Here is a 24,430-nt window from a genome sequence, read left to right on the forward strand (position 1 = left end):
GAAATCAGAGGTGATGTAACCCAGGCATGGACTTATCCTGTAATGATTAATGTAAGGAGGGCACGCTGCCTTCCAATGACATGCCATTTTGCTTAAATAACTTGATGATAATATAAAGATAAGAGAACAAATATAGGCGGCACAGCCCAACCAGAGTCTCAGTAGGTTCTGGCTGTGCGGAGATGGCCCTGGGACTGCAGCTTCGGCGGCAGGTGCTGGCTGGACTCCTGCTCTGTCTGTGCGCCGGGCGATGGGCCGAGGCTGGGAAGGTGCTGGTGGTCCCCATGGAGGGCAGCCACTGGCTCAGCATGCGGGAGGCCGTGCGGGAGCTCCACGCCAGAGGTCACCAAGTAGTGATCGTTGCTCCGGAGGTCAATGTGCACATCAAGGCAGAAGATTTTTTCACCATGAAAACCTATGCCACTCCCGACACACAGCACACATTTGATTCCATCATGAAGAGTCGTGTACCAGCGCTTTTTGAAAGAGTACATCGGGTAACGATGTTTTTGAAAACTATGGCATTTTTGAAAAAGGCGTCTTTGTTCTTTGAAAGGTCTTGTGAGGCACTGTTAAATAACAAGGACTTGATCAGGCACCTGAATGCCAGTGCCTTCGATGTGGTTTTAACGGACCCTATTTACCTCTGCGGGGCAGTGCTGGCTAAATACCTGTCCATTCCTGCTGTGTTTTTTTTGCGGCACATTCCATGTGACTTAGATGCTGAGGGCACTGCATGCCCAAACCCTTTCTCATATGTTCCTCGGTTTTTAACAACAAACCCAGACCACATGACATTCTTCCAAAGGGTGAAGAACATGCTCTACCCTCTGAGCCTGAAGTACATTTGCCAGGGTCCTTTCACTCCTTATGCACGTATGGCCTCTGAGCTTCTTCAGAGAGAGGTTTCATTGGGGGAAATACTTGCCTCTGGATCCATGTGGCTGTTCAAAGTAGACTTTGTTTTGGAGTACCCTCGGCCGATCATGCCCAACATGGTGTTCATTGGGGGTATCAACTGTGCCAGTAGGAAACCTTTATCTCAGGTGTGTACTGCTGCTTTTGTTCAATCAGTGTTCCCAGTAGAATACATTCTTTCAATTAAAAAAAATTAAAAAATGTTTTCACCTGCTGCAACTTCAGGCCCTTGCAGTGAAATGGTGGGTTCCAACCACTAGACTGACAGGGAATTCCCAAGTGGAACATATTTTTAGAAGACAACCTATATCCACATGCTTACTTATCTACTGATCTTTCTAAAGATTTCTACCTCTCATTCTCCTTTGCACACTCTTTAGTGTGATACATTGTTAAAGTGCTCCAGGAGTGAACTGTAAGTTTGTGATGGACTTTGAGATGAATGAGAGGTAGGGGTGAAGGTCCATATTAGGTTTGACAAGGAATGGGGTGGTTCCACCGTGATCGTCCTTTCGTACAGTGTCTGTCGTGGTGGTCATGCAGTTTTCTCAATCTAGTAGGAGCCAAGAACTTGAGCTGTGAATCCATCTATCATGGGTTTTTTGCCTGTGGGCGTTCAGTTGGATGAGGAAAAAAATGGCAAACTACATTTATCACCCTGATAGTTTGTCAGGGTTTGTCTTGGAAAGGTGTTAGGCATGGTCACTGGACACCTCAACCCCAAAGGAGGCAGAAGTTTCAGAGAGTTTGAATAAATTAAGTGGTGAGACAAAACTGGAGATGGAAGTCAGGCTTTCTGTGATCAGAGAAAGAAATAATTGAGCCCGAGTTTCTTGAGATGGAGCTGTGCTGACCAGAAGTGTTCTGACCAGGAGTTTGGGTCTGGAGTAAATGGGGGGATGGAGAGAGTTGAATGGCATGTCAGATAGGTCTTCAGCATGGGCCCCCGAGGTCCTCAAACGCTAGCGGTGGTGGCTGGAGAGGAGGTCAAACTGAGCCTAAGAGCACAGTGAAGGTGGGGAAGTGATGCTGAGAACTGAGTCTCAAGGAGGAAGGGACTGACCACATCACCACACCTACCCCAGCCCAGTCACCACTCCCTGCATTTCTATGGGGGGAGCTACTGCTCTCCTCACAGTTTCAGAGTCTGCTTATATTAACCCTGAATTGTTGCTGTTATTAATCCTAAATTGTTGCTGTTGTTCAGTTGCCAAGTTGTGTCCAACGGTTTGCGGCCCCATGGGCTGTCCCACACCAAGCTTCCCTGTTCTTCACTATCTCCCAGAGTTTCCTCACTTAGGTCCCTGGAATCAGTGATGTCATTCAACCATCTCATCCCCTGTCTTCCCCTTTTCCTGCCCTCAATCTTTTCCAGCATCAGGGTCTTTTCCAATGAGTCAGCTCTTCTCATCAGGTGGCCAAAGTATTGGAGCTTCAGTTTTAGCATCAGTCTTTCCAGTGAATATCCATGGTTGACGTCTCTTAGGATTGACTGATTTGATATCCTTGCTGTCCAGGGGACCCTCTGGAGTCTTATCCCGCACCACAATTTGAAAGCATCAGTTCTTCAGTGCTCAGCCTTGTTTATGGTCCAACATTCACATCCGTACATGACTACTGGAAAAACCACAGCTTTGACTATATCTACTTTTGTTGGCAAAGTGATATCTCTGCTTTTTAATACACTGTCTAGTTTTGGGATAGCTTTTCTTCCAAGGGGCAAGCATCTTTTAATTTTGTGGCTACAGTCACCATCTGCAGTGATTTTGGAGCCCAAGAAAAGAAAATCTGCCAGTGTTTCCACCTTTTCCCCATCTATTTGCCATGAAGTAATGGCACTGGATACCATGATCTTAATTTTTGAATGCTGAGCTTTAAGCCAGCTTTTCCCCTCTCCTCTTTCACTCTTATCAAGAGACTCTTTCATTCTTCTTCATTTTCTGCCATGACAGTGGTATCACCTGCATATCTGAGGTTGTTGATATTTCCCTTGGCAATCTGGATTCCAGCTTGTGATTCATCCTGTGTGGCATACTATATGATGTAGTCTGCATATAAATTAAGTAAGGAGAATGACAAAATACAGATTTGAGATAATCATTTCCCAATTTTGAACTAGTTTATTGTTCCATGTCAGTCCTAAGTGTTGCTTCTAGACCTGCATATAGGTTTCTCAGAAGGCAGGTAATGTTGTCTGCTATTCCCATCCCTTTAAGAATTTTCCACAATTTGTTGTGATCCACACAATCAAAGGCTTTCAAGAAGTCATGAAGCAGAAGTAGATTTTTTTTCTGGAATTCCCTTGCTTTTTCTATGATCCAGTGGATGTTGGTATTTTGATCTCTGGTTCCTCTGCCTTTTCTAAATCCAGCTTGTTCATCTGGAAGTTTTCGATTCACATATTGTTTGAAGGATTTTGAGTATTACCTTGCCAACACGTGAAATGAGCACAATTGTCCAGTAGTTTGAACATTCTTTGGCATTGTCTTTCTTTGAGATTGGAATGTAAACTGAGTTTTTCCAGTCCTGTGGCCCTTGCTGAGTTTTCCAAATTTGCTGGTGTATTGAGTGCGGCACTTTAGCAGCATCGATTTTAGGATTGGCAATAGCTCAGCTCGAATTCCATCACCTCCAATAGCTTTGTTTATAGTGATTCTACCTAAGGCCTGCTTGACTTCACAGTGTAATATGTTTGGCTATAGATGAGTGACCACACTTTCATGGTTATATGGTGATTAACACCTTTTTTGTACAGTTTTACTTAGGCTCCTCTGTCCATGGACTATTCCAGGCAAGAAAACTGGAGTGAGTTAATATTTCTTACCTCAAGGGATCATCTGACACTCAACCTAGGGATGGAATCCATGTCTCTTGTGTCTCCTGCATTCATGGGAAGATTCTTCACTTGATCTTAGCCAAAAGGCCGAGAAGCAATCGTAGGAGGATTCTTGAACACTGCACCATCTGGGAAGTCCTGAACATAAACTACAAGATGTAATAAAGATCCAGAATAATGCCCACTTCAGTGTCTACACAGAGCAGTGGAAGCCTAGTGGGGTCAGCCTCTGAAGAGGACTCAGAGAGCCTGCATGGAGGCATGGGGATGTCCCTCCTGTCCAAAGTGAAGCAGGTGCTGGGGCCCAGCGTCCTCTGAACCCCACTGTCATTACAAAGAGCTGCCTTGCCCACTGATGATTTAGATAACAGGAACTTCTCTTCTATGAGGGAGAGAAAGAATTCTCGAGCAGCCCTTCTGCTGTTGTCCTCAAGGATCCTTCGAGATGTTTCCATATCAGGCAGCTGCTCCGACTCTCTGGGGAGTGCATGAGGTGTCCAGTGTGGAACAGAAACAAGCCAGAGATCCACCATCCCCTCCCCGTTGAGAAGGTTGTTCTCGTGATGTTATATGCTTCCCTGGATGTGCTCTGTGTTCACCCATGATGGGGGGTAAGAGTTTGAAGAGTTCTCAGATAAGGTCACATGCAGCAGAAGTTCTGGGTGAGGACTGGGGCAGAGGTGACTCCTCAGCGTTCAGTCCAACCCCAGAGAACAGGGTTAGCAGAGAGGTAGGAGGCGACCAAGGGAATGGGCAGGCACTGCCCATTGGAAACTGGATGAAGAACAAGAGAGTGAACTCGAATGCTCCCCAGAGGAAGCAGCAGGTCAGAAGAGTTTTTCCAAGATAAGGGGGTAACCTTTCCTGGGGTGAAATCAGAGGTGATGTAACCCAGGCATGGACTTATCCTGTAATGATTAATGTAAGGAGGGCACGCTGCCTTCCAATGACATGCCATTTTGCTTAAATAACTTGATGATAATATAAAGATAAGAGAACAAATATAGGCGGCACAGCCCAACCAGAGTCTCAGTAGGTTCTGGCTGTGCGGAGATGGCCCTGGGACTGCAGCTTCGGCGGCAGGTGCTGGCTGGACTCCTGCTCTGTCTGTGCGCCGGGCGATGGGCCGAGGCTGGGAAGGTGCTGGTGGTCCCCATGGAGGGCAGCCACTGGCTCAGCATGCGGGAGGCCGTGCGGGAGCTCCACGCCAGAGGTCACCAGGCAGTGGTCGTCGCTCCAGAGGTGAATATGCACATCAAGGCAGAAGATTTTTTCATCATGAAAACCTACAGTATTCCCTACACACAGGAGAAATTTGATTCCCTCATGAAGACTCATGTACATCTGCTTTTTGAAAGAGTACATTGGTTAACGATGTTTTTGAAAACTATGGCATCTTTGAAAAAGGCGTCTTTGCTCTTTGAAAGGTCTTGTGAGGGACTGTTGTATAACAAGGACCTTATCAGGCACCTGAATGCCAGTGCCTTCGATGTGGTTTTAACGGACCCTGTTCACCCCTGCGGGGCGGTCCTGGCTAAATACCTGTCCATTCCTGCTGTATTTTTTTTGCGTTCTGTTCCCTGTGACTTAGATGTTGAGGGCACAGCATGCCCAAACCCTTTCTCATATGTTCCTCGGTTATTAACAACAAATCCAGACCACATGACATTCTTCCAAAGGGTTAAGAACATGCTCTACCCTCTGAGTCTGAAGTACATTTGCTGGGTTTCTTTCACTCCTTATGAACGCATGGCCTCCGAGCTTCTTCAGAGAGAGGTGTCACTCGTGGAAATTCTTGCCTCTGGATCCATGTGGCTGTTCAGAGGAGACTTTGTGATGGATTACCCGCGACCAATCATGCCCAACATGGTGTTCATTGGGGGTATCAACTGTGCCAAGAGGAAACCGTTATCTCAGGTCTGTACTGCTTTTGTTCTATCAGTGTTCCCAGTGGAACACATTCCTTGAATTAAAAAAAAATTTAAAAAACTTTTTCAGCACACTGCAACGTCAGGCCCTTGCAGGAAAATGGATGCTTCCAATCACTAGACCAACAGGGAATTCCCAAGTGGAACATATTTAAAAAGATCAGCTTACTTCTACATGCCTACTTATCTACTTGTCTTTCTAAAGATTTCTACCTCTCGTTCTCCTTTGAACAGTCTTTGGTGAGATACATTATTAAAGTGCTCCAGGAGTGTAGTGTAGGTTTCTGATGGACTTTGAGATGAATGAGAGGCAGGGGTAAAGGTCCATATTAGGTTTGACAAGGAATGGGGTGGTTCCCCCGTGATTGCCGTTTTGTACAGCCTCTGTTGTGATGGTGGTGCAGTTTTCTCAATCAAGTAGGAGCCAAGAACTTGAGCTGTGAATCCATTCATCATGGGTTTTCTGCTTGAGGGTGTTCAGTTGGATGAGGAAAGAACTGGCAAATTGCATTTATCGCCCTGATACTTCATCGAGTTTTTGTCTTGGAAAGGTATTAGGGGTAGTCACTGGACACCTCAACCCAAAGGGACGCAGAAGTTTCAGAGATGTTGAATAAATTAAGTGGAAATGAGACAAACCGGAGATGGAGGTCGGGCTTTCTGTGATCAGAGAAAGAAATAATTGAACCCGATTTTCTTGAGATGGAGCTGTGCTGACCAAAAGTGTTCTGACCAGGAGTTTGGGTCTGGAGTAAATGTGGGGATGGAGAGAGTTGAATGGCATGTCAGATAGGTCTTCAGCATTGGCCACCGAGGTCCTCAAACGCTAGCGGTGGTGGCTGGAGAGGAGGTCAAACTGAGCCTAAGAGCACAGTGAAGGTGGGGAAGTGATGCTGAGAACTGAGTCTCAAAGAGGAAGGGACTGACCACATCACCACACCTACCCCAGCCCAGTCACCACTCCCTGCATTTCTATGGTGGGAGCTATTGCTTTCCTCACAGTTTCAGAGTCTGCTTATATTAACCCTAATTTTTGTTTTTGTTGTCCAGTTCCAAGTTGTGCCCAACGGTTTGCAGCCCCATGGGCTGTCACACACCAAGCTTCCCTGCTCTTCATTATCTCCCAGAGTTTCCTCAAACTCATCTCCACTGAGTTAGTGCTGCCATCCAACTGTCTCATCCTCTGTTGTCCCCTTCTCCTCCTGCCTTCAATCTTTCCCAGCATCAAGGTCTTTTCCAATGAGTCAGCTCTTCTCATCAGGTGGCCAAAGTATTGGAGCTTCAGTTTTAGCATCAGTCTTTCCAGTGAATATTCATGGTTGATTTCTCTTAGGATTGACTGATTTGCTTTCCTTGCTGTCCAGCAGACTCTCTGGAGTCTTATCCCACACCACAATTTGAAAGAATCAGTTCTTTGGTTCTCAGCCTTGTTTATGGTCCAACATTCACATCCGTACATGGCTGCTGGAAGAACCAGAGCTTTGGCTATATCTACTTTTGTTGGCAAAGTGATGTCTCTGCTTTTTAATACACTGTCTAGTTTGGGATAGCTTTTCTTCCAAGGGGCAAGCATCTTTTAATTTTGTGGCTACAGTCACCATCTGCAGTGATTTTGGAGCCCAAGAAAAGAAAATCTGCCAGTGTTTCCACCTTTTCCCCATCTATTTGCCATGAAGTAATGGCACTGGATACCATGATCTTAATTTTTGAATGCTGAGTTTTAAGCCAGCTTTTTCCCTCTCCTCTTTCACCCTTATCAAGAGACTCTCATTCTTCTTCATTTTCTGCCATGACAGTGGTATCACCTGCATATCTGAGGTTGTTGATATTTCCCTTGGCAATCTGGATTCCAGCTTGTGATTCATCCTGTGTGGCATTTCACATGATGTAGTCTGCATATAAATTAAGTAAGGAGAATGACAATATACAGATTTGAGATAATCATTTCCCAATTTTGAACTAGTTTATTGTTCCATGTCCAGTCCTAAGTGTTGCTTCTAGACCTGCATGTAGGTTTCTCAGAAGGCAGGTAATGTGGTCTGCTATTCCCATCCCTTTAAGAATTTTCCACAATTTGTTGTGATCCACACAATCAAAGGCTTTCAAGAAGTCATGAAGCAGAAGTAGATTTTTTTCCTGGAATTCCCTTGCTTTCTCTACGATTCAGTGGATGTTGGTAATTTGATCTCTGGTTCCTCTGCCTTTTCTAAATCCAGCTTGTTCATCTGGAAGTTTTCGATTCACATATTGTTTGAAGGATTTTGATTATTACCTTGCCAACACGTGAAATGAGCACAATTGTCCAGTAGTTTGAACATTTTTTGGCATTGTCTTTCTTTGAGATTGGAATGTAAACTGAGTTTTTCCAGTCCTGTGGCCCTTGCTGAGTTTTCCAAATTTGCTGGTGTATTGAGTGCGGCACTTTAGCAGCACCGATTTTAGGATTTGCAATAGCTCAGCTGGAATTCCATCACCTCCAATAGCTTTGTATAGTGATTCTTCCTAAGGCCTGCTTGACTTCACAATGCAAGATATTTGGCTATAGGTGAGTGACCACACTTTTGTGATTATCTGGTGATTAAGACCTTTTTTTTTTTTTGTATAGCTTTGTTTAGGTTCCTCTGTCCATGGACTATTCCAGGCAAGAAAACTGAAATGGGTTATCATTTCCTACTCCAAGGGATCCTCTGACACTCAGCTTACAGATTGAATCCATGTCTCCTTTGTCTCCTGCATTCGTAGGAGGTATTTACTACTGTGTCATTTGGGAAGTCCTGAACATAAATTATAAGATGTAATAAAGATCCAGAATAATGTGCACTTCAGTCTGTACACAGAGCAGTGGAAGCCTAGTGGGGTCAGCCTCCAAAGAGGATTCAGAGAGCCTGCATGGAGGCATGGGGATGTTCCTCCTGCCCAAAGTGAAGCAGGCCCTGGAGCCCAGCGCCCTCTGAACCCCACTGTCATTAGAGAGAGCTGCCTTGCCCACTGATGATTTAGATAACAGGAACTTCTCTTCCATGAGGGAGAGAAAGATTTCTCACGCAACCCTTCTGCTGCTTTCCTTAAGGATCCTTCAAGATGTTTCCGACAGACTCTCCTGAGCTGTGCAGTGTGGACCAGGAACAAACCAGAGATCCACCATCCCCTCCCCGCTGAGAGAAAGCTGTTCTTATGATGTTATATGTTTCCCCGGATCTGCTCTGAGTTCACCCATCATGGGGAGAAAGAGTTTGAAGAGTTCTCAGATAAGGTCACATGCAGCAGAGGTTCTGGGTGGGGACTGGGGCAGAGGTGACTCCTCAGTGTTCAGTCCAGCCCCAGAGAACAGGATTAGCAGAGAGGTGGGAGGTGACCAAGGGAATGGACAGGCATGGTCTTGCTTTGGGTGTTGGATGAAGAACAAGAGAGTGAACTAGAATGTTCCCCAGAGAGAGCCTCGACTCTTATTTTCTCCCAGGAAATGGGAGTGGTCTTCCCTGGGTGAACGCACAAGTGATGAAGCACAGGCATGTACTTATTCTGCAGTGATTAATGTAAGCATGGCAGATTGCCCTCCAATGACATGCCATTGTGCTCAAGTGACTTGATGACAAGGTAAGGGAACAAATATAGGCACCACTGCCCAGCCAGAGAGTCAGTCATTCTGGTTTGTGCGGAGATGGCCCTGGGGCTGCAGCTTCGGCGGCAGGTGCTGGCTGGACTCCTGCTCTGTCTGTGTGCCGGGCGATGGGCCGAGGCTGGGAAGGTGCTGGTGGTCCCCATGGAGGGCAGCCACTGGCTCAGCATGCGGGAGGCCGTGCGGGAGCTCCACGCCAGAGGTCACCAGGCAGTGGTCCTGTCTCCGGAGGTCAATGTGCACATCAAGGCAGAGGACTTTTTCACCACGAAAACCTACGCCGTTCCCTACACACAGGATGAATTTGTTTCCGTCATGAAGAGCCATATTCATGTGTTTTTTCAAAGATTACCTTTTCTTACAATGTTTTGGGAAGCTATGGCTTCTTTGAAAAATGTGTCTTTGCTCTTTGCAAGGTCTTGTGAGGCACTGTTGTATAACAAGGATCTGATCAGGCACCTGAATGCCAGTTCCTTTGATGTGGTTTTAACAGATCCTTTTAACCCTTGTGGGGCAGTGCTGGCTCAGTACCTGTCCATTCCTAGTGTGTTTTTCTTGCGATCTGTTCTGTGTGGCTTAGATGTTGAGGGCACTGCATGCCCAAACCCTTTCTCATATGTTCCCAGGTTATTAACAAGGAATTCAGACCACATGACATTCTTCCAAAGGGTGAAGAACATGCTCTACCCTCTGAGCCTGAAGTACATTTGCCAGGTTGCTTTCACTCCTTATGCACGTATGGCCTCTGAGCTTCTTCAGAGAGAGGTGTCACTGGGGGAGATTCTTGCCTCTGGATCCGTGTGGCTGTTCAGAGGAGACTTTGTGATGGACTACCCCAGGCCAATCATGCCCAACATGGTGTTCATTGGGGGTGTCAACTGTGCCAACAGGAAACCATTATCTCAGGTGTGTATGTTAGTTTTTTTCAATGTTCCAAGTGGAACACACTTTTTAAAAAAAACTTTAATTCAAGGTTCTTCATTATATACTGATCTATCTAAAGATTTCCACCTCTCATTCTCCTCCCAGCAGTCTTTGGTGAGCTAAATTTGTTATAGTGTACCAGTTGTGTAGTAAAGGTTTGTGATGGTCTTTGAGAGGAATGAGAGGTAGGGGTGAGAGTCTGTAACAGGACTGACCAACCGTGTGTGATTCAACCGTGATTGTCATTTTGTAAAGGAAATGTAGTGAAGGTTGTTCAGTTTTCTCTAGCTGAGGTAGGGCAGAGAACATGAGCCATGGATCCATCCATCAGGGGTTTTTGGTTGAAGGTGTTCAGTAGGAGGAAGGAAGATCTGGCAGACTGCTTTTGTTGCCCTGGTAATTCAGAGTAGTTTTATCTTGGAAGGGATTTAGACCTAAACACCAAAAAATCAGAAGTTTTAGAGAAGTGGAATAAATTAATTGTACGTGAGACAATGTCAGGGAGATAAGTTGGGTTTTCTGTGATTACAGAGAGAAATAATTGAGAACACCTCTTCAGAGATGGAGCTGTGCTGAGCAGATGTCTTCTGGCCAGGAGTTGGGGTCTGGAGTAAAATGTAGGGGCGTACAGAGCTGGATTCCATACAGAAAGGTCATCAAGGTGGGACACAGAGGTCATTAAAATCTAGTTGTAGGGGTTAAAGAGGAGCTAAAACTGAGCCTAGGAACATAGTGAAGGTCTGGACAGTGATGTTGAGAACTCAGTCTCAAAGAGAAAGGGTTTGTTATGAGGGGTGACCACATTTGCAAATCTTCCCTAGCCCAGGTCACCACAACCCACGTTTCCATGGTGGGAACTATTGCACTCCTAATGGTTTCAGAGTCTTCATATATTAATCCTGAATATGTGAATTAAAGTGAAATAGGACTCTTGTGGGCAAGATTTGTTTTCTTATCCACTGAATCAACTATCTTTTTTGCCCTCTTTTGTCACATGTACTGAATTTACATTAACTTCCATGACTTAAGGCCTCTTATAGTTTTCATATTCTGATTTATACATCTCTTTTCATTAATGTATTTATTATTGCACAACTCTAACTTCATTTTTCTTTATTGCTCACACTACAAAGTTTTATTCCACTTGATTTTCTTCTTCATGCAATGCATTTGTTCAATTATGAAACATGTATGTATCTGTGAGATTTGTAAAAAGTGAAATGTAAGGAGGTGCTGTTCTTTTTAGTTTTTCCATGTGAGTGTATTTTCTAGAACTAACGGCATTGGCTCAAATCATCACTCCCATTTTCCTAGCTGAATGACCTTGACTGGGTGAGTAAACCATGAAAAAAGTGAAAGTTGCTCAGTCGTGTCTGAATCTTTGCGACCCCATGGACTATATAGTCCATGGAATTCTCCAGGCTGGAATACTGGAGTGGGTAGCCGGTCCCTTCTCCAGGGAATCTTCCCAACTCAGGGATCGAACCTAGGTCTCCTGCATTGCAGGCGGATTCTTTACCAGCTGAACCACGAGGGAAGCCCAGAGTTTACCATTCTGACCTTAATATTGTCACTGTGAGCACGCAAATATTGTCTATTGTCATTACTTAAAATATGCTCAGCAGGACAAGTTGTGTCATCTGGAGGAATTTAGATGTTTCTGCCAATTGAAAGATCACTTACCCTGAAATTGTCAAATGTTATACATGGTAAGCATACTCTTACCATTTTTGTTCCAACTAAATTATTTTTTGCTTTGGGATTTTGTCGGTCTTACTTATTTGATATGGTTTATCCTTAGATGTGACTCCTTTAAATGTTTATGGAAATTTTTTTCACAATAGGAAAGATAAAATTTGTAATATTTTTGTTCCTTCTCCTTCTTAAGGTTTATGATGGGTTGAAATATTTTATGGGTCCCCTCAAAGAAATAACTTCTTGATTTGCTTATTCTTTTTACTATTTTTGCTTTCTATTATATTAATTGCAGCTTATTGTTTTTGTTGATGATATCATCTTGTTTCCTTTGTTTTACTTTATAGCTGTTTTTATAACTTCCTATGTAAGCATTAAGTTCCTTTATGTTTTGTTAATAATGAAGAACTGAAGGTCATACATAAAACATTCTCCCCATTCCTTAGATTTTCTTATAAACTGCTCTCATTTTCTTTATTTTAACTTAAATGCATGTTTTTGGTTTCCTCTTTGAGTCAGTGAGTATTTTTTTTTAATGAGATTGTTTCCTAACTTCCATATAGTTAACATTTGTTGCAGCCATCTTTCTATTATCTTTTGCAATTATTCTGAATTATAATCAGAGAATGTTTCTTGTGGAGTCACTACTTTGAAAAATGTTAATAGGTTTCTTTATAGTCTAGTACAGAATGGTCCAATAGAAATCTAATGCAAGTCACATACGTAACTGAAAGATATTTCAGTTCAATTCAGTCGCTCAGCCATGTCCGACTCTTTGCAACCCCATGAACCCCAGCATGCCAGGCTTCCCTGTCCATCACCAACTCCTGGAGTCCACCCAAACCCATGTCCATTGAGTCGGTGATGCCATCCAACCATCTCATCCTTTGTCGTCCCCTTCTCCTCCTGCTCTCAATCTTTCCCAGCATCAGGGTCTTTTCAAATGAGTCAGCTCTTCCCATCAGGTGGCCAAAGTATTGGAGTTTCAGCTTCAACATCAGCCCTTCCAATGAACACCCAGGACTCATCTCCTTTAGGATGGACTGGTTGGATCTCCTTGCAGTCCCAGGGACTCTCAAGAGTCTTCTCCAACACCACAGTTCAAAAGCATCAATTCTTCGGCACTTAGCTTTCTTTAGAGTCCAACTCTCACATCCATACATGACTACTGGAAAAACCATAGCCTTGACTAGACGGACCTTTGTTGGTAAAGTAATGTCTCTGCCTTTTAATATGCTGTCTAGGTTGGTCATAATTTTCCTTCCAAGGAGTAAGCGTCTTTTAATTTCATGGATGCAATCACCATGTGCAGTGATTTTGGAGCCCAGAAAAATAAAGTCTGCCACTGTTTCCCCATCTATTTGCCATGAAATGATGGGACTGGATGCAATATCTTAGTTTTCTGAATGTTGAGCTTTAATCCAACTTTTTCACTCTCCTCTTTCACTTTCCTCAACAGTCTCTTTAGTTCTTCTTCACTTTCTGCCATAAGGGTGGTGGCATCTGCATACCTGAGGTTATTGATATTTCTCCCAGCAATCTTGATTCCAGCTTTTGCTTCATCCAGCCCAGCGTTTCTCATGATGTACTCTGCATAGAAATTCAATAAGCAGGGTGACAATATACAGCCTTGACATACTCCTTGTCCTATTTGGAACCAGTCTGTTAGACTGTTAGAACCATATCCAGTTCTAACTGTTTCTTCCTGACCTGCATACAGGTTTTTCAAGAGGCAGATCAGGTGGTCTGGTATTCCCATCTCTTTCAGAATTTCCCACAGTTTATTGTGATCCACACAGTCAAAGGCTTTGGCATAGTCAATGAAGTAGAAATAGATGTTTTTCTGGAACTCTCTTGCTTTTTTGATGATCCAGTGGATGTTGGCAATCTGATCTCTTGTTCTCTGCCTTTTCTAAAATCAGCTTGAAACATCTGGAAGCTCATGGTTCACGTATTGCTGAAGCCTGGCTGGGAGAATTTTGAGCATGACTTTACTAGCGTGTGAGAGGAGTGCAGTTGTGCTTTTTAGTGGATATATTAAAAATAAGCTTTTTAGTAAATATATTTAAAAAATCAAAAAGAGAGTTTACATTAATTTTGATAATATATTTTTTACTGAAGGAAATATATAAAAGTACTATCTTTTAAACATGTATTCAATATAAAAAATTTTCAGGTACTTGTTTGTCTTTGTTTCTTTCAGCTTTATTGAGACATAGTTGACAGGCTTCCCTGGAGTTTCAGGTGGTAAAGACTCTCTGCCTGCAGTGCAGGAGACCCAAGTTCCATCCGTGGGTCTGGAATATCCTTTGGAGAAGGAAATGGCTACCCACTCCAGTATTCTTGCCTGGTGAATTCCATGCACAAAGAAGCCTGGCTACAGTCCATGGGGCTGCAAAGAGTCAGACATGACTGAACGACTCACACTTTCGCTTGTCACTTTCCTGTAGAAGCTTACGGTGGACAGCAGAGTGATTTGACTTACCTAGATCATGAGATGTTTACTAAAACAAATTTAGTGATCACGCATTATCTCATGTAGACACAAAATTAAAGGAGTTAATGTTGTTAATTACATCCCTAGTGTTTATTTCTCTTATAACTCCACGTTTGTACCCTTAGACTGCCTTAATCCAGTCTCCCTCCCCGCGTCTCCTGCCTCTGGTAGTCACAAATCGTATTTCTCTTTCTATGACTTTACTTGCTTGTTTCTATAGTATGGTTGACCTGCAGCATTATGTTTGCTCCTATTATGCAACTTAGTGATTCAGTACTTTGATACACTTCAAAATAATCACCACAATAAATCTAGCTATGATATTCATCATAGAAATGTATTACATAACTCTTAACTGTATTTCTCACACTCCTTTCATACCTGTGACATTTATTTTGCAGTCAAAAGTTTGTACTTTAATCCCCCGCAGCCTTCTCTCTCCTTCCCTCACTCTCCTCCTCTTTGTCAATTACCTGTTTGTTCTCTATGAGTCTGTTTCTGTTTTGTTCTGGTTGTTCATTTTCTTTGCCTTTTATTTTTCATGTATAAGTGAAATCATGCAGTATTTGTCTTTCCCTGACTTACTTCACTAAGCATGATACCCTCTGGGTCCATTCATGTTGTCACAAATGACAAGATTTCTTTCTTTCTTATGGCTGAGTAATATTCAACAGCCAATATTCTCGGCTGTAGTAAACAAGGCTGCAATAAACATAGGGGTGCATATATCTTTTCTAATTAATGTTTTTTGGGAGGATATTTTTTTGGATAAATACCCAGGAGTGGAGTTGCTGGATGATATGACAGTTTTATTTTTCACTTTTTGAGAAACTCCATTCTCGCTGTTTTCCATAGTGACTGCAACAATTTACATTGCCTGCAATACTGCCTCTTATTGAGCCCCTTATTGAGCTCTACTGCCCCAATAGAGCTCCCTTTTCTCTGCATCCTTGCCAACCTTTGTTATTCATTGTCTTTTTGATAACAGCCGTTCTGACAGGTGTGAGGTGATAGTTCATTGTTGTGTGATTTGCATTTCTCTGATGATTAGTGATGTTGAGCATCTTTGCACATGCATATCTGTATGTCTTCCCTGGAAAAATGTCTCTTTAAGTCTCAGTCCATTTTTAAACATGTTATTTGTTTTTTTGGTTGGTATTGACTTGTATGAGTTCTTTGTGTATTCTGGATATTAACCTATTCAGATATATTATTTGCAAATGTCTTCTTCCATTCAGAAAGTGGCCTTTCCCTTTTGTTTGTAATTTTCTTTGCTGTTCATAAGATTTTAGTTTGATAAAGTCCCATTCATTTATTTTACTTTTGTCTCTCTTGTCTGAGGAATCATATCCAAAAAAAATTTAATACTAATATCAAAGTTAAAGAGGTTACTGCCTATGTTTTCTACCAGAAGTTTTATGGCTTTAGGTCTTACATTTAAATCTTTAATCTATTTTGAATTTATTTTTGTTCATGGTGTGCGAGAGCAATCCAGTTTGATTCTTTTGCATGTAGCTGTCCAGTTTTCCCAATACCACTTACTGAAGAGGCTATCTTTCCTCCACTGTATATTATTACCTCTTTTGTTGTAGATTAGTTGCAATGTAGGCTTGAAGTTTTTTTCTGCTCTATATTCTCTTCCATTGATCTATGTGTCTGTTTCTGCGTCAGTACCTTACTGCTTTGATCACTGTAGTTTTGTAGTATAGTTTTAAAGTAGGAAGTGTGATTACTTCAGTTTGACTCTTTTTGAAAAAACTGAAGTATAGCTAATTTACAATGTCATGTTAATTTCTGTCATACAGCAAAGTTATTCAGATATATATTCTTTTTCATTACAGATTATTACAAGGTATTGAATGTAGTTCCCTTTGCTATACAGTAGGAACTTGCTATTTATCTCTTTTACGTATAGTGATGTGTAGCTGTCAATCCCAAGCTCCTAATTTAACTCTACTCTCTCTTTCCCTTTTGGTAACCAAAAATTTCTTTCCTATGTCTGTGAGTCTGTTTCTCTTGAAAAATAAATTTATTTGTGTCAGGGGACATTTGACTTTAAGGAATTCAATATGTTGCCATTTCTCAAGGATTCTCTGTTCCTTATCAGTTCTTATTACAGGAACTAGTGAAACAGCATGCTGTTCCCAGGACTGAGGTCATAGGATGAGACATGTATGAATCCCCTTCAGTAACTGTTTTCAGCATCAGCGACCTTGTATGCATTAGATGATCCATATTGTGGCTATTGATAAAATTTCATCCTGTGTAATAGCTGAGTACTCATCTTACTAAAGATATATAAGCCTGCATTTCTGCTAATAAAGCACCCTTGCTCCATCACAGCTTGGGTTCCCCTGTCTTTCTTTCTTTCTTTCTCTTTCTCTCTGTCTTTCTCTCTCCCTCCTTCCGGCTCTCTCTTTCACTTTCTTATCATCGACTCTGGACCTCTGGTTTCCAGTCCATTAAAGGACCCCAACAATTTGAATCATTTTTTGGATTCCATATATAAGTGATATCACATGATATGTGTGTTTTTTGTGATTACTTCACTTAGTATGATAATCTCTAAGGCTCGTCCATGTTGCTGCTCCAGTTCTGTTCTTTTTTCTCAAGATTATTTTGGTTATTCAGTCTTTTATGCTTCCATAAAAATTTTAGAGTTTTTTTTCTTGTTCTTTGAAAAATGCCATTGGTGTTTTGATAGATATTGTGCTGAATCTGTAGTTTGCCTTGGGTAGTCAGGTCATTTTAATAATGTTAATTCTTTAAATCCATGTATCCACAGTGTATCTTTCTATTTGTTTGTGTCATCTTCAATTTCTTTCATCAGTGTCTTATAGTTCTTGAAGTATAGGTCTTTAACCTTGTTAGATTTATTCTAGGTATTACATTCTTTTTGATATGATTGAAAATAGAATGGTAATATTATTAATAATTTCTTTTCCTGATAGTTCACTGTGAGTGTATAGAAATGCAGTAGATTTCTGTATAATAATTTTGTATGCCTTAACATTACTGAATTCATTGATGAGTTCTAGTAGTTTTTGGTAGCTCCAGGATTGGTGTTGACAGGATGAAGTAAAACTGCCAATTTTCACAGATTACATGATACTCACGGCACATAGAAATTAAAAATTTCACACTAAGTCCTCCAGACCTGGTATGTCTTTTATACATATAGCACATAGTAATTTGGACTCTACACATTTCAAGTACTCAATATTCATGCGTAGTCAGTGGCTACTATGTGAAACAGCATATGATCAATGTTTGTAAACATTCCATATGTAAACCTAAAGATGTATATTTAAAATTTTTCTATTAAGAAAAGCTCAATGTGCCCAATTCAGAAAATAATACCTAAAAATATTCCCCCATTTAACTGAATTTTTCTCAAATTACATTTGGAAATTTTACTAGTTTTTCTTTAGATATATAGCTTTTAGATTGTTGCACACAGGTTTATGACTGCTGTGTTTTCTTCATAAAATTCTCTTTTTAATGTTTAATTGTGGTAAAACATCCCTAACATAAGATTTACCATCTTAACTATATTTAAGTGTATAGTTTAGTAGTGTTAATTACGGTCATATTGTTGTGCAACCAATTTTCATAATAACTCTTCGTCTTGAAAAACTGAAACTCTCTACCCCTTAAACAACATCTCTCCATTTCTCCCACTTCATAGTCCCTGGAAACCACCATTTTACTTTCTGTGTCTATGAATTTGAGTACTCTATTCCTGAATAGAGAAGAGGATGACTTCAGCATCAGAAGAGGATTCAGAAATAGAGTACTCAAATTCAGAAATTGAGATATCTAATATAAGTGGAATTGTACAGTATTTGCCTTTTTGATACTGGCATTTTCACTTGGCATCTTGTTCTCTGGATTCATTCATGTTATCGTATATGCTGTTAAAACGCTTTTCCTTTTTAAGGTTGAAATATATTTCATCGTATAAATTGGGCACAGTTTGCTTATCTGTTTATCTGCCAATGAACATGGTTGGCTTTCACCTTTAGGCTATTGGGGATAATGCTGCTGAACATGGATGTACAAATACCTCTTTAAGACTCTGTTTTCAATTCTTTTGTGCATACGCTAAGAAGTGGAATGGCTGGATCATCTGATATTTAAGTTTTTGAGGAGCTGCCATTCTGTTTTGAAAGTGGCTACAACAGTTTCCCACATTTTCCCCCAAGCCTTGTTTTCTGTTTTGTTTGTTTTATGATTGCCATCCTAATGGTGTGAGGAGACATCTCATTGTAGCTTTGATTTGCATTTCCCTAATGATCATGTTAAGCATCTTTTCAATGCTTATTGGTTATTTGCACATATTCTTTCGAGAAGTGTCTAAGTTGTTTGTCCATTTTGAATCAGGTCTTTTTGCTGATGTTGAGTTTCACGAGTTCTCTATATATTCTGGATGTTAATCCTGTATCAGATATATTTGTAAATGTTTTCCCCCACTCTATGGTGTGCCTTTTTGGTCTTGGCTTCTCTGGTGGCTCAGATAGTAAAGAAACTGCCTGCAATGTGGGAGACTGAGATTCGATCCCTGGGTTGGAAAGATCCCCTGGGGAAAGGAATGGCAACCCACTCCAGTATTCTTGCCTGGAGAATCCCCTGGACAGAGGAGCCTGGTGGGCTACCGTCCGTGGGGTCGCAAAGAGTCGGACACGACTGAGCAACTAATACAACATGAAGTTCATACATAAATACTTATATATGTGTATCTTAAGCTTGAATGTATTCTAGCAACTCCGTGCTTTTACTCTGTTGTTAATATCATTTGATGCACACATTTAAGATTTTTTCATGAAGTCCAGTTTTTAATTTTTTATTAGCTATTCTGTGGTGTAATTTCTAGAAATCTTTGCCAAATACAATGTTGTGTTGTTTTCTCATATGTCTAGTCTGAAGAACTTTATAGCTTTGGTCTCACATTTAGGTCTTTGATTTTGAGTTGAACTTTTATATGGCACTGGGCTTCCCTGGTGGCTCAATGGTAAAGGATATGCCTGTCAGTGGAGCAGACAAAGGTTCAGTCTCTGGGTCAGGAAGATCCCTGGAGAAGGAAATGGCAGCCCACTCCAGTATTCTCCCCTAGGAAATTCCATGGACAGAAGAGCCTGGTGGGGTTGCAAAAGAGTCTGACACGAATTAGCAATTAAACAAATATAATATATGGCATTAGTAAGAGTCCAATTTCATTGCTTACATTCAGACACCCAGTTTTCCTAGCACCATTTGTTGAAAAGACCATCCCTATTGAATATTGTGCAGCCTTGCCCAAAATAACTTGACCATTTAAGTGAAGTCTATCTCTTTTACTTGAAAAATGTATTTAAAAGTTGTTTGAGAGCACTGATCTGATAGGAGTCACTCCTATCAGAAACCAGAAATGCTTCTAGGTGAATTTTTTTGGTCATATTACAAAACTCAATGAGATTTGACTTGGCCTACCATTTTATCTATACCTTAATTTGGTGCAAAATCAAGAGTTAGAGTGTTCATTCTTCCTAGGCATGATGTTGTATGCCTCTTCATTTATTTTATTCTAGTGTAGATTTAAAGCTCTAACTGGACCAGAGAAAATACCATCAGTTTCCAATCCCCCAAGTGCACTGTGTAGCCTTAGTTGGCTTAGTGTATGTGTTACTTTGAATGGCAAACACAGGGCTGCTGATCACATTTTTGCTGGTCTGGGGCTGGGCAGCCCAAGAAGTCCTCCCACATCATCCCCAGGGCAGATGGGACACAGAGATGTGATATCCTGCTGAGCACACATGAGCATCAATTTCTGTAGCAGGGCCACCTCATGGGCCTGAGATGCAAGCAGTTGCACAGGCCCCACCTCAGAAGGGTCCCACAAATTCAGGAGCCCCTCTGTTTTGGAGGAATCTATCCTTATCAGGACTCAACACTGTAACTGACCTTGGAGAAAAATCTGAACATAAACTATAAGATATAATAAAAGTCCAGATTAAGGTAAACCCCAGTCCCTAAACACAGTAGCAGAGGACTGATGACTTCAGCATCAGAAGAGGATTCAGAGAGACTGGCTGGGGCCAAGGGGACAGCTCCCTGATGTCCAGCGTGTGCAGATCTTTGGGACTGCTGCTCTCTAACCCCACTGTGTCATTGTGACGTGTTGCCTTGCCCACTGATGCTTTAGAAAATAGCAACTCTTATTCCAGGAAGTTGATACATACAGGTGTTTCAAACATCACTTCTGTTGTCTTCATCAGGAATTTCATCAGATATTTCATATATGACAGCTCCTCCAACAGACTCTCCCCCTGAACAGTGGAAGAGGTGTCTCAGTGTGGAAGAGGAACAAAAAGATACCAGGTTCCCTCCTGCTGTGAGAAAGCTGTCTCAGTGATGTTATATGTTTCCCTGGAAGTGAACAAGGAAGTGCTCCTTGTTCACTCATCAATCGGGGGAAAGAGTTTAAAGAATTCTCAGATAAGGTCACGTGCACCAGAGGTTCTGGGTGGGGACTGGGACAGAGGTGACTTCTGAGAGTTCAGTCCAGCCCTGTAGAGTGTGATTAGCAGAAGGTGATCAAAGGGAATGTACCCATGCAGCCTTTGGATGGATTACAAACATTTTGGGAATTGGATGACAAACATTTCAGTGACCTAGAATGTTCCTTACTGGGAGCAGCAGAGTCAGAGATTTTCCAAGATAAGGGAGGAAGGGACTTTCCCGGGGTGAAATCAGAGGTGATGAAACCCAGGCATGGACTTATCCTGTAATGATTAATGTATGGATGGCAAACTGCCTTCCAATGCCATGCCATTTTGCTTATGTGACTTGATAAGATAAAGGGAATATAGGTGGCATAGCTTGACCAGAGACTCAGAAGCTTCTGGTTTGTGTGGAGATGGCCCTGGGACTGCAGCTTCCATGGCATGCTGGCTGGACTCCTACTCTGTCTGTACATCAGGCGATGGACTGAGCCTGGGAACATGCTGGTGGTCCCCATGGGGGGCAGCCTCTCGCTTAGCATGCAGGGAGGCCATTAAAGAGCTCCAGGCCCAAGGCCACTGAGCAGTGGCTGTTCCTCTGCAGGTGAATATACACACCCAGGCAGAGCGCTTTCTCACCATGAAAATCTATGCGGTTCCTGATACACAGGAAGAATATGATTCTCTCATGAGGGGTCATGTTCATCTGCTTTTTGAGAGAGGATGTTTGCTAGCACTGTTTCTTGGAGCTATGGTGTCTGTAACGACTGTTCGTTTGCTCTCTGTAAGGTCTTTTGAGGGATTGTTGTATTCCAAGGACCTGATCAGGCACTTGAATGCCAGTCCCTTTGATGCACTTTTAAGGGACCCTATGTACCCCGGGGGGGGGGGGGGGCCTGTCTTGCCGATCCAGTTCACAGCAACAATTGTTTCACTGTATCTCACTTGCGCACTGTTGAACCCGTGGTAGGCAAGGCGCAAGCCAAGAGGCTGGAACAAGACTCAAGGAGCCGTGGAAACTGCAGACGCATTTCTTCTCTCCTGGTTGGCACCGCAGCCATAGCAGCAGACACGCTGTATTCCCTCCTCTCGTGGCTGACCCGACAGACACAGCCATGAGGTAGTAGTAATGCCGCAGCTCTTTAGGTGGAGCTCGGTCAGGCACCCGCACGCCCGGGACCAAGCAAGCACCTCCTCAGGCGCATGCGCAGTGCTAGACAACGCGCTCCGCTGTTCAGTTCAGTTCACTCGCTCAGTCGTGTCCGACTCTGCGACCCCACGGACTGCAGCACACGGCCTCCCTGTCCATCATGATGATGGACGACCTCCCTGTCCATCATCAACTCCTGGAGCTTACTCAAACTCGTGTCCATCAGGTCGGTGATGCCATCCAGCCATCTCATCCTCTGTCACCCCTTCTCCTCTTGCCCTCAATCTTTCCCTGCATCGGGATCTTTTCCAGTGACTCAGCTCTTTGCATCAGGTGGCCAAAGTATTGGAGTTTCACCTTCAGCATCAGTCCTTCCTGAGCGTGCCATCCTGGTTGATTTGCTGTCTTCCACACAGGGGCTGGCTAAGTACCTGTTGATTTCTGCCGTATTTATTTATTTATTGTGTTCCCTCTGTGTGACTTAGATTTTGAGGGCATGCATGCCCAAACCTTTTCTCTTCTGTTCCTAAGTTGTTAATAGTGAATTCAGACCACATGACATTCTTCCAAAGGGTCAAGAACATGCTCTATCCTCTGAACCTGAAGTACATTTGCCAAGTTACTTTCACTCCTTATGCATGTATGGCCTCTGAGCTTCTTCAGAGAGAGGTGTCACTGGGGGAGATTCTTGGCTCTGGATCCGTGTGGCTGTTCAGAGGAGACTTTGTGATGGACTACCCGCGGCCAATCATGCCCAACATGGTGTTCATTGGGGGTATCAACTGTGCCAACAGGAAACCATAATCTCAGATCTGTATTGCTGCTTTTATTTAATCAGTGTTCTAAGTGGAACACATGCTTTTTTAATTAAATTTTTTTTTTTTTTTGCCATGCTGCGGTGCTTGTGGGATCTAGTTCCTCAACCAGGATTTGAACCTGGGCCCTTGGCAATGATGGCTTGAGTCCTAACCACTGGCTTGCCTGGGAGTTCCCAAGTGAAACATAGTTTTTACAAATATCTTACTTCCAGGTGCTTAATATATATTGATCTTTCTAAAAGTTCCTACCTCTCATTCTCTTTCTAACAGGTTCTGTTGTGGTGAATTGTTAAAGTGCCTGCAGTAGTGTGGTAAAGGTTGTGATGGTCTTTGAGAGGAGTGACAGTCAGAGATGAGGGTCTGTAATAGGACTGATAAGTGATGGTATTTGTTATTCAACTGTGATTGCCCTTTTGTGAAGGCACTGTTGTAACCATTGTCTCATTTTTTCCAGCTGAGTAGGAGCATGTTTGTTGAGCTGAGAATCCATCCATCAGGAGTTTTTGTCTGAGGGTGTTCAATAGAAGGAGGAAAGAATAGCAGATGGCATTTGTTGAACTGATAGTGGTTTTGTCTTGGAAAGGATTGTGGTTGCAGGAGACTTAAACACCAAAAGGAATCTGAAATTTCAGAGAGGTAGAGTAAGTGGAAGTGAGATAACACCAGAGAAAGAAGTTGGGGTCTCCGTGATCAGAGAGGAATAATTGAGCCCAACTTCTCAGAGATGAAGCTGTGCTGACCAGAAGTCTTCTGACCAGGACTTGGTGTCTGGAGTAAAATGTGGTGATGTACGGGGTTGGATTGCGTGTCATGTAGGTCTTCAAGGTGGGATATCGAGGTCATCAAAGGGTAGTGGTGGGGGCTGGAAGGAGGTAAACTGAGCCTATGAATGCAGTGAAGGTGGGGGCAGTGATGCTGAGAACCGAGTCTCAAAGTGGAAAGATTTGACCACATCACCAAATCTGACCCAGCCCTGACCACTCCACCCCAAGTTTCCATGATGGGAACTACGACTTTCCTCACAGTTTCACTGTCTTCTCATGTTAACCCTGAATATTTGGGTTTAATTGAAATAGGACTCTTGGGGGCAGGATTTGTTTCTTAATCCACTGAGTTAGCCATTTGTTTTTTGTTTTTTTTGCTGACTTGTGTTTCATGTACTTAATTTACTTTAACTTCCGTGACTTTAGGTCTCTTATAGCTTTTGTATTCTTCAATTGTGGGAGATCTTTTGATTGCTGATTCAATTTCATTACTAGTAATTGTTTTGTTAATATTTTCTATTTCTTCCTGATTCAGTCTTGGGATGTGGTCCATTTCTAAGAATCTGTCCATGTCTTCTAATTGTTCATTTTATTGGCACATAACTGTTCACAGTAATCTCTTATGATCCTTTATATGTTTTGTGTGTTTACTGTGACTTCACTTTTCTCATTTTGGCTTTTATTTACCTGAACTTTCTTTCTTCTTGATGACTCTGACTGAAAATTTATCAACTTTATTTTTTCAAAGAATCAGTTCTTTATTTCATTGATCTTTTAAATTTCTGACTTAAGCTTTAAGATT

The 24,430-nt window shown here is 42.3% G+C and overlaps 3 protein-coding genes and 1 pseudogene across 3 annotated transcripts in view; all 4 read left to right on the top strand.

The window, feature by feature from the left end:
- Nucleotides 1-24,430, top strand: part of LOC136164920 (UDP-glucuronosyltransferase 1-6-like) — a 127,139-nt gene that overhangs the window by 35,233 nt on the left and 67,476 nt on the right. The window lies entirely within an intron of this gene.
- On the top strand, nucleotides 183-4,072 carry LOC136154895 (UDP-glucuronosyltransferase 1A3-like). The gene is made up of 2 exons (XM_065917012.1): nucleotides 183-1,046; nucleotides 3,956-4,072. Exons 1-2 carry the CDS (start codon nucleotides 183-185, stop codon nucleotides 4,070-4,072), a joined length of 981 nt encoding a protein of 326 aa, XP_065773084.1.
- On the top strand, nucleotides 4,808-5,722 carry LOC136155437 (UDP-glucuronosyltransferase 1A3 pseudogene; annotated as a pseudogene).
- On the top strand, nucleotides 9,344-11,543 carry LOC136155446 (UDP-glucuronosyltransferase 1A3-like). The gene is made up of 2 exons (XM_065917176.1): nucleotides 9,344-10,207; nucleotides 11,472-11,543. The coding sequence occupies exons 1-2, from the start codon at nucleotides 9,344-9,346 to the stop codon at nucleotides 11,541-11,543; spliced, it is 936 nt and encodes a 311-aa protein (XP_065773248.1).

The sequence above is a fragment of the Muntiacus reevesi genome, chromosome 1 (genome assembly GCF_963930625.1).
Source record: "Muntiacus reevesi chromosome 1, mMunRee1.1, whole genome shotgun sequence".
NCBI lineage: Eukaryota > Metazoa > Chordata > Mammalia > Artiodactyla > Cervidae > Muntiacus > Muntiacus reevesi.